Source organism: Lontra canadensis, unplaced genomic scaffold, assembly GCF_010015895.1.
Source record: "Lontra canadensis isolate GAN:19392208 unplaced genomic scaffold, GSC_riverotter_1.0 scaffold25, whole genome shotgun sequence".
In the NCBI taxonomy this organism is placed as follows: Eukaryota; Metazoa; Chordata; class Mammalia; order Carnivora; family Mustelidae; genus Lontra; species Lontra canadensis.
In genome coordinates this window covers 15,504,134-15,517,234 of record NW_022631019.1, presented here as the reverse complement: position 1 = coordinate 15,517,234, position 13,101 = coordinate 15,504,134, and the positions used below count along the sequence as shown (strand labels likewise).

At 56.8% G+C, this 13,101-nt stretch overlaps 1 protein-coding gene across 1 annotated transcript in view; it reads left to right on the top strand.

The window, feature by feature from the left end:
* The window catches only part of HSPG2 (heparan sulfate proteoglycan 2), a 76,874-nt gene that overhangs the window by 17,327 nt on the left and 46,446 nt on the right, over positions 1 to 13,101 (top strand). The window contains exons 5-23 of the mRNA XM_032864031.1: positions 1,500 to 1,609; positions 1,716 to 1,774; positions 2,044 to 2,204; positions 3,311 to 3,361; positions 3,803 to 3,931; positions 4,159 to 4,413; positions 4,506 to 4,625; positions 6,354 to 6,485; positions 6,613 to 6,757; positions 6,851 to 7,002; positions 7,097 to 7,243; positions 9,609 to 9,772; positions 10,269 to 10,448; positions 10,547 to 10,743; positions 10,851 to 10,998; positions 11,700 to 11,827; positions 12,338 to 12,424; positions 12,516 to 12,574; positions 12,754 to 12,821. Coding sequence (XP_032719922.1) covers positions 1,500 to 1,609; positions 1,716 to 1,774; positions 2,044 to 2,204; positions 3,311 to 3,361; positions 3,803 to 3,931; positions 4,159 to 4,413; positions 4,506 to 4,625; positions 6,354 to 6,485; positions 6,613 to 6,757; positions 6,851 to 7,002; positions 7,097 to 7,243; positions 9,609 to 9,772; positions 10,269 to 10,448; positions 10,547 to 10,743; positions 10,851 to 10,998; positions 11,700 to 11,827; positions 12,338 to 12,424; positions 12,516 to 12,574; positions 12,754 to 12,821 — 2,492 coding nt within the window. The remainder of the gene's footprint in view (positions 1 to 1,499; positions 1,610 to 1,715; positions 1,775 to 2,043; positions 2,205 to 3,310; positions 3,362 to 3,802; positions 3,932 to 4,158; positions 4,414 to 4,505; positions 4,626 to 6,353; positions 6,486 to 6,612; positions 6,758 to 6,850; positions 7,003 to 7,096; positions 7,244 to 9,608; positions 9,773 to 10,268; positions 10,449 to 10,546; positions 10,744 to 10,850; positions 10,999 to 11,699; positions 11,828 to 12,337; positions 12,425 to 12,515; positions 12,575 to 12,753; positions 12,822 to 13,101) is intronic.

Genomic DNA, 13,101 nt, shown 5'->3' with positions numbered 1-13,101 from the left:
GCGATCTAGCCCCACACTGGGCTCGCTGCTCAGCGGGAAGCCTGCTTCTCCCTCTCCCACTCCCTCTGTGCTTTCTCTCTCTTTCTCTCTCCCTCCTGTCTCTCAAATAAATAAATAAATCTTTAAAAAAACAACAGCAACAAAACTTTATACATATCATGGGGCACCTGGGTGGCTCAGATGTTAAGCGTCTGCCTTCGGCTCAGGTCATGGTCCCAGGGTCCTGGGATTGAGCCCTGCGTTGGGCTCCCTGTTCAGTGGAGAGCCTGTTTCTCCCTCTCCCACTCCCCTTGCTTGTGTTCCCTCTCTCGCTGTCTTTCTCTCTCTCTCCATCAAATAAATAAATAAAATCTTTAAAAAAAACCCGACTTTATACATATCATATATGTATAGTAGGTGCTTAGGAAACAGTCGTATGTGAACGCCCACACTGATCTGATATGAATTTATTAAGTCATCACATCTTAGGCACCAACTATGTGCCAAGCACTACACTGGCTCTGGGGATGCAGGGGTGAATGCGATCTGGGGCTACACTCCTTTTCGGGTTCGTGGTCTAGCAGGGGACAGAAGGGGGGACACCAGTTCCCGATCCTCTAGCACCTGCTCTGTGCCAGGTGCCACATCTACATGCTCGGGGAGATGGTGTATGCGAGCATGATGTCATTTATTCCCTCCAGCTCTCCAGTGCAGTCAATGTAATTAATTAAATTAATATTAAATTAATATCAAAACATTAATATTTATTATTTAACATTTATTGTTAATATTAATTAAAATATTGATACTAAATTAATATCCTCGTTGGACCGAGGAGGAAACAGAAGCTCAGAGAGGTGAGGTCAGTGCTGCAGTGTGGCTGACCTCAGAAGCCGTGGTTTTCACCATGAATCCCTATAGTCCATGCGTCACCAGGCAGGATCTATTCAGTGCAGGGTGGAAGGTGCTCTGATGGGGGGAGCACAGGGGCTGGGGGTCCAGACCAGGTCTCTCTAACATGGCCAGGGTTGAGCGAGGAAGGCAATTCAGGCGGTCTTCTTGGAGGAGGTGATGGTTGAGCCAAGCCCTGAGGGATGAGTAGGACCAGCCACGGAAGAGTGGGGAAGCATGTCTCAGTCACTTGTGGCTGATCCCTGTGCCAGGCCAACCTCTTCTAGAAGCGGGCTCTTTTTGTCCAGCATCCTCTGTGCCGCTGGGGGTGGGGGTGGTGTCCTCTTTTGCAACATCACTTAGCTTCTGGGTCAGGCTGCTTCCCTGATGGTTGAAGCCCCCTCACTGGAAGGTGGAGGCCTCGGCTTTGACCCTGGGCAGGCCTGCCAGGGCCACTGTGACAAGTACTCATACGGGCAGTGCTGGGCATGGCTGTGGGCACCCAGGGGTCAGCCTGGGCAGAAGGCCTCTAGAGACCATCCCTGAGTTTCCTGCTGCTGGCCTAGCTACCTGAGGCCACCGCCTACCAGGCCAGGCCCCTCATGATGACACCCCACTCCTCTCCACAGTTTATTTCCGGGCCCTGGTAAACTTCACCCGCTCCATCCACTACAGCCCCCAGCTGGAGGATGCGGGCTCCGAGGAGTTCCGGGAGGTGTCCGAGGCAGTGGTAGACACGGTGAGGTGAAGGGGAAGAGGCCCAAGAGTGCCCCGAGTATGGTGGGGGGCGGCCCTAGGATGAGGTGAAGGTGTCTGAAGGCTGACGGTGCTGTGTCATTCTCCAGCTCGAGTCGGAGTACTTGAAGATTCCTGGGGACCAGGTTGTCAGTGTGGTGTTCATCAAGTGAGAAGGGTCCCCTGGGGGCCGGAGAGGGACCGGGGTGGTGGGGGCAACAAGAAGGGGAAGGAAGAGAAGCCAAATGGAGTGCATCTCTGTTGGTGCAAATTCACGAATTTGGGAAGACGGTTTAGACCTTAAATTGCCCCCACTCGGGTCCAAGCTGTCCAGGAACAGGGAAAGAGGAGGTCAGGCCTGAGCTTCAGGCTGGGGCCGAGGGAGGAGCTGAGGCCGCGGGCTTACCAGCTCCCCGGCCCCCCCTGCCCCATCCCCAGGGAGCTGGATGGCTGGGTCTTTGTGGAGCTGGACGTGGGCTCAGAAGGGAACGCGGACGGGGCTCAGATTCAGGAGGTGCTGCACAAGGTCATTTCCAGCGGCTCCATTGCCTCCTACATCACCTCCCCCCAGGGCTTCCAGTTCCGTCGCCTGGGTACAGGTAAGCCCATCCCGGGACCTGGGGCACTTTCTCATGTCTCAGACTTGTGGGGGCCCCTTCCAGGGTCCCCACCATGGGCTCTTCTAGCGTGGGGCCTGTACACCACTAGGGACAGGGAGCTCACTACCCCATCAGTCTGCTCCCTCAGTCTCTATGCAGCTCTGGCTGGGTTTCAGTGTAATCTTGTAACCTGCTTCCTCGAACAGGTGCCCAATTAGACCCAATTTCTGCTCTCCCCTTCTCTCTCTAGACCTCCATACGCTGACAGTAGGTGAGAATTCCTTTCTACATACAGTACTTTGAGACCCAAACACTTATGTATTTAATAATAACAGAACAGACATGTATGGAATGCTAACTGGAGGCTAGGCACTCAGTTAAGGCCCTTATGTCCAGCTTCCCATTCAGCCTTCATCATTCCTACGAAGTAGACAGTCTTCCTGTTTTAGATATTAAGGGACGGAGGCCCAGAAAGGACAAGTGGCCTGTCCCATTCACCTAGGCAGTAGTGGAAAAGCCAGAACTGACACCAAGCCCCATGTCCATGCCAGTCTTGCCAGAACCTGTGGTGAGAGGAGATGAGACACTGCAGAGAGATCAAGAAACTAGGCCACAGTCACACAGCTTTCAGATATAAAGGCCTGGCCTTCGAGCTCTCAGTCAGCCCGGGTTTCTTTACATGGCACTGCATCTCCTGTTTTGACTCCCAGACCAGACAGGCCGTGTTCATTCCCCACAGGCCCTGCTTCTCAGCCTGACTCCATCCCTGTCTCTCCCCCAGGGAAAAGCTCCAAGACATCACCGTCCCTGACTCAGGGGAACCCAGAACTGAACACACTCTTTCCCTACTGTGGGGTCGCCCAATCAGAAAAATTACATTGAAACCATCACCTCCCTTGTTCTTCACACAAAACCTAAAGTTCAAGTGTGCTCTTTTGGTATTCCCCAGCCCCAGATCTGAAGATTTCTGGGCACCCAGCCCTCGTCTCCCCACTTTTTAGGGAGGCTCCCCAGCTAGGGATGGTGGGACGGGCCTGGTTTGGCCCCGCAGCCCATGGCTCCCAGGTCCCATGTGGGGCCAGTGCTGATCACACCTTCCTTTCCAGCACAGACACCCCCGCCCCCTCTGGCCGCTGTGGCGGCCGCAGTGACACCAGGTGAGAGTGTAAGCCAGACCTAGGCCCAGCCAGGTACCTGGACGAGTTCCTGGATGGAGGGAAAGGAAGGAGGAGGGAGAGATGGCCCGGCAGAGCCCACAGCCGCCCCTCCAGCCTTTCCCCGCATCCTCCCTGGGCCAGCTTGTGGCCTGCATGCGTGTGATGTGGTATCCGCATGCGTGTGGTTTGTTAACTGCGTGTGGGGTTTCTGGAAGGCATGGGTGAGGCCACCACCACATGTCCCATGCCCCGTGTGTGCTGTGATATGTCTACCCTGTGCTCCTCTGCCTCGCTCAAGTCTGCTAGAAACCAAATAGCCAGACACAGGGCACCAAAGCCTGCTCCCAGCCACGCAGTGCCTGTGCCACCCACAAGTTCCGCCCCGCACACCGCCCCCCCTTCCTCCCCCCCGTCCCTCTGACTCTCCTCCTACCGCCGCAGTGCCCCAGGTCTCGCGAGTCTGCACCGAGGCCGAGTTTGCCTGCCACAGCCACAACGAGTGCATAGCCCTGGAGTACCGCTGTGACCAGAGGCCTGACTGCAGGGACATGTCTGATGAGCTCAATTGTGGTGAGGGGCCATCCAGGACCACAAGGGACCCACAAACACCAGAGGGGCCAGCACGCACCTGGCCCCCAAGTCCAACAGGAGCTGAGAGGGTTTGGTACAGGCAGGGGGGCAGGGATACGGGAGGAGCACGGGCGGAGGTATGGGGAGGGCCTGCAGAGCATGGTGGGGAGGGGTGAGGAGCCACATGCCGCCACCCTGTGCCAACACCAGGAGGGCTCTGTCCACAGAGGAGCCAGTCCCAGAGCTCAGCTCCATACCGCCTGCTCTGGTGGAGACACCGCACTTAGTGCCCCAGCCGGAGGCGACCACCCCACAGCAGCTCCCAGGCTTGCCCACTCCCCAGCTGCTGGCCCCCAGTCCAGGCAGGCCTCTACCCTGTGGGCCTCAGAAGGCGACCTGCCACAGTGGGCAATGCATCCCCAAAAACTACATCTGTGACGGGCAAGAGGACTGCGAAGACGGCAGTGACGAGCTCAACTGCGGTGAGGACCGGCAGGCACGGTGGAGAGCCAGGTGTGGGGGACAGGGGAGTGGCCGGGGGAAGCCACTGGTTGAACCTGGCCCGGTCCCCCAGGCCCCGCACCGCCCTGTGAGCCCAATGAGTTCCCCTGTGGGAACGGACACTGCGCCCTCAAGCTGTGGCACTGTGACGGGGACTTTGATTGTGAGGACCGCACCGACGAGGCTGACTGCCGTGAGTGTGCCTGGGGCCCCCCCAACCAGGCCCAGCCTCCCTACCCCAGCCCTGCCCGTAGGATGGTCTGCTCTCCCTGGCCCAGCACACAGGCGCTGGGGACAGACTTGAAGGTTCCTCTCTCTCTGCCCCCAGCGGTGAGGGCTCTCGGCTTTGAACTGAATTTTGTAGGAATCCATGTGGCCAGACTGCCTGTGGCTAATGTCTCCTTGTTTCTTTTCTGTACTTTGTTGTCATAGATCTTCTCTGTGTTATTTATGCTTGGGTAGAGGTCAGACAAGTGCCCAAGAGGGCTTGATAGCCCGGTGTCCCCTAACGATGGGACGTTTGGCGAGTGTGGGAGCCAGAACCTTTCCCTGATGGGCGTAGGGCTTCACAGCGAGCTAGTTCTGACTTTTCTGGACATCCTCTGCCCAGCTCTTCGTCGTCTCCCCATTACCTCGTCCATCGTTCATCTGTCCGTCCATCCATTCACCCAACTCTCCGTCCATCCGCTGTCTACACAGCCCTTCATCCCTCTGTCCACCCATCAACCCAGCATCCTTCCCTCCTCCTAGCCACCTATCCCCATCTACCCAGCTGACCTCCATCCATCCTTCCCGTCAATGTTAAGGCCATTCTGGGAGTTGAATGGCTGACGCTAGAGAGTCAGACACTATCAGGCAGCATCTAGAGTGTCCTTCCCTATTGAAGCCTGGGGTTTGGTAGTCTGAGATTGAGGATCATTTTCAAACCGCTTCTCTGTGATCCCGGGTCACGCGCCTGGGTGCATGTGGACATTCCTTCCGTCCGCCGGTCCAGCTCCTCCCTGCCATGCTCTGCCTTCCCTACCCCACATCGGTGCCGAGAGAAGCAGCAGCGTTCTGCAAAATAACAGAGCTTTCTGATGTCCTTCCCGTGGCTCCGAGCTTCCCTGACCAGACAGCCCCTTGGGAAAGAAAGTAATTGAGGGCTTCAGTTGAAAAGCCCTTCTCAGCTGGGAAAAAATCAAAGGAGGCCGCAAGTCCTTGCCGGCAGAGCACAGGACAGAGAATGTGAAAGCCGGGTGGCCTCGGGAACTCCTGGACTGTTGGGACAGAAGCCCCAGGCTGGTCAGTAGATGGCTGCCTCCTGGTTTCCTCTCACTTCCTTCCCTGTGCCCTCTCCTTCCTCGCCTACACCACTCTGCCTGCTTTCTCTGGTCCATGTGTCTGTCTCAAAGTCAGTCTCCCCGAGGAAGGATGTCAGTCACTGTCTACCAAAGATGCCCAGCTGGGCGCCCAGCTGGGGGCCCAGCTGGGGGCCCAGCTGGAGCAGTGAGGTTTGGGCTATGGCAGGCCCATTGCAAGGCCTTCCTGTGAGAGGGCACTGCATCTGGCATCACCTGGTGTCTAGGGAGGCCGGTCACTTTGCCTGTGCCTTTGGCAGAGGTCTTGGGCTCCTGAGGCTGGCTGAGTGTGGAGGGAACTGAGTGACTGTGCTATCCTAGGTATAACTCTCTTTGGGTGGGGAGGGGACAGAGTAATGTGATGAGCCATCTGATGGCTGGCTGGTGACAGCTGGCAATGTTGGGGTAACTGTGTGGATCTCATCAGGGCAGCTGTGTGTCACGTGGGTGAGAAGAGAGAGTGACCCTGGGGACACCAGGGGAAGGTGGGCAGGGTTGACCGTCGGGTGTGGGTAGGGAGTGGGGGCGATCCTCCCTGAGGGCAGTGCTTGCGGCCCAAACTGCCCGGCTCTGTCCCCTAGCTGCCAAGCGCCCCGAGGACGTGTGCGGACCCACGCAGTTCCGTTGTGTCTCCACGAACACGTGCATCCCCGCCAGCTTCCACTGTGACGAGGAGAGCGACTGTCCGGACCGAAGCGATGAATTCGGCTGCAGTGAGCAGGGGCCCGGGGCCCCGGGGTGGGTTCCCACAGCCCAGTCCACAGTCTCAGCCCTGCTCTCCGCCCCCTCTCCTCCTCCCTTTGCCCTTTATATCCCTCACTCGTGCTCTGGTCTCCCCAGTGCCCCCCCAGGTGGTGACTCCTCCCCAGGAGTTCGTCCAGGCTTCCCGGGGCCAGACAGTGACTTTCACCTGCGTGGCCATTGGTGTCCCCACCCCCATCATCAACTGGAGGCTTAACTGGGGCCACATCCCCTCTCATCCCAGGTATGGCTCTGAGCCCGGGCAGGGCCCAGGGAGATGGGGGACGCTGGGTCAGTGGCGCTGGCCTGGTCCCACCACTGTCCCGGGGACTTCCAGGGTGACAGTGACCAGCGAAGGAGGCCGTGGCACGCTGACCATCCGCGATGTGAAAGAGGCAGACCAGGGGGCCTACACCTGTGAGGCCATGAATGCCCGGGGCATGGTGTTTGGCATTCCTGACGGTGTCCTGGAGCTCATTCCAAAGCGAGGTACAGCGGGTGGGCAGACGGGCCCCAGGCATGGTGGGGAGCCGGGGCTGCTTGCTGGTGACCGGCTGCAACCCACTCCCATGCCACCCGGCAGGGCCCTGCCCCGATGGGCACTTCTACCTGGAGCCCACCGCCTCCTGCCTGCCCTGCTTCTGCTTTGGGGTCACCAGCGTGTGCCAGAGCAGCCGCCGCTTCCGGGACCAGATCCGGCTACGCTTTGACCGGCCTGATGACTTCAAGGGTGCGTCAGTGGGTGGACAGGTGGGCGGCACTGTGGGAGTGCGGGGGCAGGCACCAGGCCTAGAGAGGAGGAAAAGAGGGGAGAGCAGCATCCTCAGGACAGGCACAGGGGGGCCTGTAAGAGCAGCACTTCAGGGGAAACACATGTTTTAGGAAAAGCCAAGTCCATACTCATCTGCCTGCTTGGGTTATGAAGAGGACAGGCTCTGGGGCCAGATCCCTGGTGTAAATTCTGATGTTCTCTTGCTGCCTGTGCCCTTGGTCAAGTGACCGTCTTGTGTCTCCAGTCCCTCATCTACAAAATGGGGAAGAAATAAGAACTACCTCCCACACGATTGGAAGGACTTAACAGGTTAACCTATATAAGCCACTCCGAATCAAGCTCAGTCCACGCTGAGGGCCCCATGCATACTCTCTGATGTCCTTGTCATCATTTACAGCAGCGTCATCCCCAGAGACTAAGAGGTGCCCATGTCCCCAGAGCCAGGTTTAGGCATCTTCTCAGCCGGGGGCTGACCTCCAGTTATGCCCGTTACTGTCTGTGTGATCCTTGGCTTCTCCAGGCTTGTCTTCCCGAACCCAAGGGCAGGCAGCCAGACTCTGTTCTCTCTGGCTCTGAGAGGCAGAACGTCATGGGCCCAGACATCACCCGGACCTGGGTTCAAGGCGCAGCCCCCGTTTACTGTCTCACATCAAGCTGTATCACATCTCACTTTCTGCATCCCAGGGGATTAAATGCAAGGAGGGCATTTAGCTGCTTCCATAGTAAGCCTTGGGCCAGTGCTGTGGCCTGACACACAGTCATCGGACAGCTGGTCATCCTTGCAGGGTTAGGGCTGTTTTTACTCTTCTGAGAGGCAGTGGGGCTTCCCTAGGTTTACACAGCTGTTTAGAGAGTGTTTCGAGCTGGACCCCAGGCCTGGCTGATCGGACTCAGAATGGTCAGGGTGGGCGGGGCTGAGCAGGTGGCCTGTGCGTGAGCGGTGACTAGGATGCAGGGGACCCGAAAACATCCCTGGGAGAGAAGGAGGAAGGCAGGCCTGGAAGAGTGTGGCCTGGTGTTGGGGGCCTTGTATGGTCATTCTGCAGACAAAAGTAGAGACCCTTCCATGGTTACAGGGCTTGCTTTTACAAGGAAGGGGAGGAGCTAGTGCCACATAGTTGTAGTTTTAGCACAAGGAAGGAATTTCTAAGAGTCAAACCTGTCCAGGGTTGGGAGGGACTGCTTTTGAAGGTAATGAGCCTCCCATCCCTTAGAGCTGTTCCATGTGGCAGCCACTTGCAACAAGTGACCGTTTAAATTAAAATTAATCAACTCACCGGCATGCCTGGGTGGCTCAGTTGGTCAAGCCTCTGACTCTTGGTTTTGGCTGAGATCATGATCTCAGAGTTGTGAGATCGAGCCCAACGTCGGGCTCTGTGCCCAGCAGGGAGTCTGCTAGAGATTGTCTCTCCCTCTGCCTCTCCCCATCGTGCATGCGGGCTTTCCCTCTCTCTCTCTCTCTCTGTCAAATAAATTGATAAATCTAAAAAAAAAAAAAACATAAATTTTGAGCACCTAGTAGCCCCATATGGCTAGCGGCTACCGTATGAGAGAATACAAGTATAAGACACGTCTATCCTCACAAACATTTTCTTGGATGGTTAGTGCTGCCCTAGAGATCTGGAAGCGTGCTGTAGAGAGAATTCCTGTGTGTGTGTGTGCATGTGTGTGCATGTGTTGGGGCCCCGGGGCGTGTGTTAGGCTAGCCGACCCATCATACTGACAACGGCCATAAGCAGCTGTCTGTGAACACTTCTCTTGTGCTACGTTCTGTTTTAAGCATTTCCTATCAATTTGTTCATTTTATCTTCCTAATAAGCTTCTGAAACAAGCCAGTATTACTTCCATTTTACAGATGGATACTGAGGCCTCTCATCAGACTCACACATCTGGAGGGTGGTAGACCCAGGACTTGGCATCTGTTCTTCAGCCCTGGGTCGCTCTCTACTGCCCCCTGAGGGCCGTTCCTACCCTGACAGTCGGTGGAGAGGTCCTCAAACGGAAGGCTCTGAAAAGTCCCGCCACAAAGAATCCCCTTGACCTTTTTTTGACACTGTGGTTCCCAAATGGTTCCCCGTCATCATTCTCCAGCATTGACTTTGCCCAGAGCATGCTTTGGGAAATGCTGCTCCAAAACTGTAGGGAAGAAAAAAAACTGGGTTTTTTTGTGTGTGTTTTTTTGACTTGGGGGAAGACACTAAAGTTCTCTTTAAGTCAGATTTTCCCCAGAACTTTCCTATCTCTCTGGATAACTGCCTTTCAAGGCGGGTGTCTCTGGCAGGCATGCACTGTGGCCCTCACCCCTCCGTCTTGCTGTCAACAGGCGTGAACGTGACCATGCCTGCGCAGCCCGGCATGCCACCCCTCTCCTCCACGCAGCTGCAGATCGACCCTGCTCTGCAGGAGTTCCAGCTGGTCGACCTGTCCCGACGCTTCCTGGTGCATGACTCTTTCTGGACTCTGCCCGAGCAGTTCCTGGGCAATAAGGTGAGGGACCAGCCTCGGCTGCTCCAGGCAGGAGAAAGGCCAAGCTGCCCTCCTATGCCCAGAACCTGCCTGGGTGCTCTGCTCCCTCTGAAGCTGGTAGGTGGCAAGACAGACTCCGCTCTGGGGGAAAGATGGGCAGTGGCTTATTCGTTCAGAGTAAGGTGTCTGTCCACCATGCTCAGGTTGGAAGGAATGCTGACTCAGCCTTTAAAAAGGTGCTCCTGGACCATTCCCCCACACCTGAGACAGTGTCAGTGTTCCTCCTCTGGCCTCCCTGGGCAACTTTTATTCTACCACCCACATCGGACCAAGTACCCTCAAGGCAGAGCCAAGTCCCACCCATCTCTGCTTCCTTGTGTCCAGCTCTGTGCCAGGCATACAGTGAGCGCCAGGCATACAGAGGGAGGAGGAAAGGCCGAGTGGACCCAGAGCAGGCATCAGGTCGTGCCCCACCCCCGGCCGGCTTCCCTGCCCTGAGCTGCCCTATCTTGACCAGGTGGACTCCTACGGGGGCTCCCTGCGCTACAAGGTACGCTACGAGCTGGCCCGTGGCATGCTGGAGCCAGTGCAACGGCCGGATGTGGTCCTCATGGGCGCCGGATATCGCATCCTCTCCCGAGGGCACGTACCCACCCAGCCCGGCACTCTGAACCAGCGCCAGGTTCAGTTCTCCGAGGTGCGTGGTGCCTGAGCTCTCAGGGCCCTGGGCGAAGGTGCTACAGGCTGGGCAGGTGCTAATGTGGGCTGCCTCCACACACCTTTGTTCGTGTCCAGGAGCACTGGGTCCACGAGTCTGGCCGTCCCGTGCAGCGGGCTGAGATGATGCAGGTGCTACAGAGCCTGGAGGCCGTGCTCATCCAGACGGTGTACAATGCCAAGATGGCCAGCGTGGGACTGAGTGACATTGCCATGGACACCACTGTCACCCATTCCACCAGCCACGGCCGGGCCCACAGTGTAGAGGAGTGCAGGTACCTGACTTGGCAGGGCTCGGAACCACAGAGTCCCCAGCGAAGGTAGGGAGAAACAGCAGGGCCTCACAGTTCCTATAACCACTGTCTTTCTCCTGCCCCCACAGATGCCCCATCGGCTATTCTGGCTTATCCTGCGAGAGCTGTGATGCCCACTTTACCCGGGTGCCTGGCGGGCCCTATCTGGGCACCTGCTCGGGCTGCAACTGTAATGGGCATGCCAGCGCTTGTGACCCTGTGTATGGCCACTGCCTGGTGAGTAGTGCCCATTGGCATTTGGACACTGGCTAGGGGCTGGGGACACAGACAGGGTGGGAGGCCCAGGCTAAAGCCTCTTTGTGCCCACCAGCTCAGCATGAGCCTCTGGAGTGACTGCCATGGCTGCCAGATAAACTATCATGACCTCTGGATACATTAACAGAGGTATAACATCCAGATAAGGGAGGTGAATGTTCTACTCTCTTCCACCTTGGTCAGAACAGTCTTGGAAAGTACTATGATAAGGATGGTCCTTAGCAAGACAGCACTAAGGGGGAAAAACCTGGAAATCATATGTATTTCTAAGGAATAGGGGAGGGAGCTGGGATTATGGAGCTGACAGAAGACAAGGCTCAAATAGAGAAAGCTACCATCTTCAAATTCCCCAAGAGCTGCGTAGGGTAAAAAAAAACAGATTCTAGAGGGCTGAAATGGCCAGCAGGTTAGAAGAAGGAGACGGGTTTTTTAAAGCAGGCATTTAGAACCTTCTGTGGAACAGGCTGCCCACGTGAGGTGACGAATTCCCTATCAGGATGCAGCTGGCTGCTCTGTTGTCTGCAGGGCAGTGGAGTAATCCCAGCATGCTGGAGGAGGCTGGGCCAGCCTCAAAGGGCCATGCTCAGAATCCAGTGTGGCCCTATGCTGGGTTGGAAGGCCTGCTCTGCAGGACCTGAACCACTCCTTGCCCTTCCTCCCAGAATTGCCAGCACAACACAGAAGGTCCGCAGTGCAACAAGTGCAAGGCTGGCTTCTTTGGGGATGCCACGAAGGCCACAGCCACTGCCTGCCGGCCCTGTCCTTGCCCATACATTGACGCCTCCCGCAGGTCAGAGCTGGCATGGGGCAGTGATCCTGGGGGGAGGAGCAGTACAGCAGACGATGGGCAGACTCTGGGCAGGGAGGTGGGAGGCCCAGGTTCAAATCCTAACCTGGTCACTAAATTGTTCCGTGCCCCTTAGCCTTTCTGGGCCTCAGCTTCCTTCCTTCCCCATATAGTGGGCCCATCTGTCTTTCTAGTGTTGCTATGAGGCTGCAGATCAAGACTAGGTGGGCAGGGGCTTGGTCAGTAAAGCATGTGACTTGATCTCAGGGTTGTAAGTTCGAGCCCAACATTGGGTATAGAGAGAACTTAAAAAAATATATATATCTTTTAAAAAAAAAAATAAAGGACAGCTGGGCAAAGAGAAGAGAGGCACCATGTCTCGTGGCATACTGTGCCTTACATTTACATTTACTGTGCTTTGTGGACAAAAAATCATCTCCCAGGGTGGGAGTGTAAGCCCTGATCTGGCCCATCACGGCAGCCCTGCCCCATCCTGCTACTCGATACCCACAGATTCTCAGACACCTGCTTCCTGGACACAGATGGCCAAGCCACATGCGATGCGTGTGCCCCGGGCTACACAGGCCGCCGCTGTGAGAGGTGAGGGAAAGCCGGCGGGCACCAGGGCAAGCAGGCTGTATTGGGTGGGGGACACAGAAACGCCACTAACGAGTCTCCCTCTTTCTACCAGCTGTGCCCCGGGATATGAGGGCAACCCCATTCAGCCTGGCGGGAAGTGCAGGCCCAGCAGTGAGTATCCCAACCACCATTCCCCTGGCACCTCCCCGGGCTGCCTACTGGGCCCCAGTCCAGGAGCTCAGCCCCAAGCCCGTGATCCTTGGGGAGCCATCCCATTCTGCCACCTGTCTGGCCAGACTGGGTCTATCCCATTCCCGCCTGCCTTGCCAACACCCACTTTGTGCTTCCAGACCAGCAGATCGTGCGCTGTGACGAGCGAGGCAGCATGGGGACCTCTGGGGAGGCCTGTCGCTGTAAGGTATGTGTGCCCTCCCCTCCCCCACCCCAGGGGCCTCTGGTGGGCACACATCTGGGAGAGAGAGGAAGGAAGCTCCACCTTCTCCATAGCTCCTTGGCCAGAAGCTGCTGAGCCTGGCTGGCTAGTCTTCCCCTCCTGAGAGGTGTTCTGGCACCAGGAGGGGGCCTAGGCTGGGGAGTCAGGTAGCCTAGGCTGAAGTCCCAGATCCTTTGCCAGTCGTTGTTCTTGTGACTGCTCTGTGTTGTCCCTTTGCTTTCCTGTTCTCACACTGACATGACCG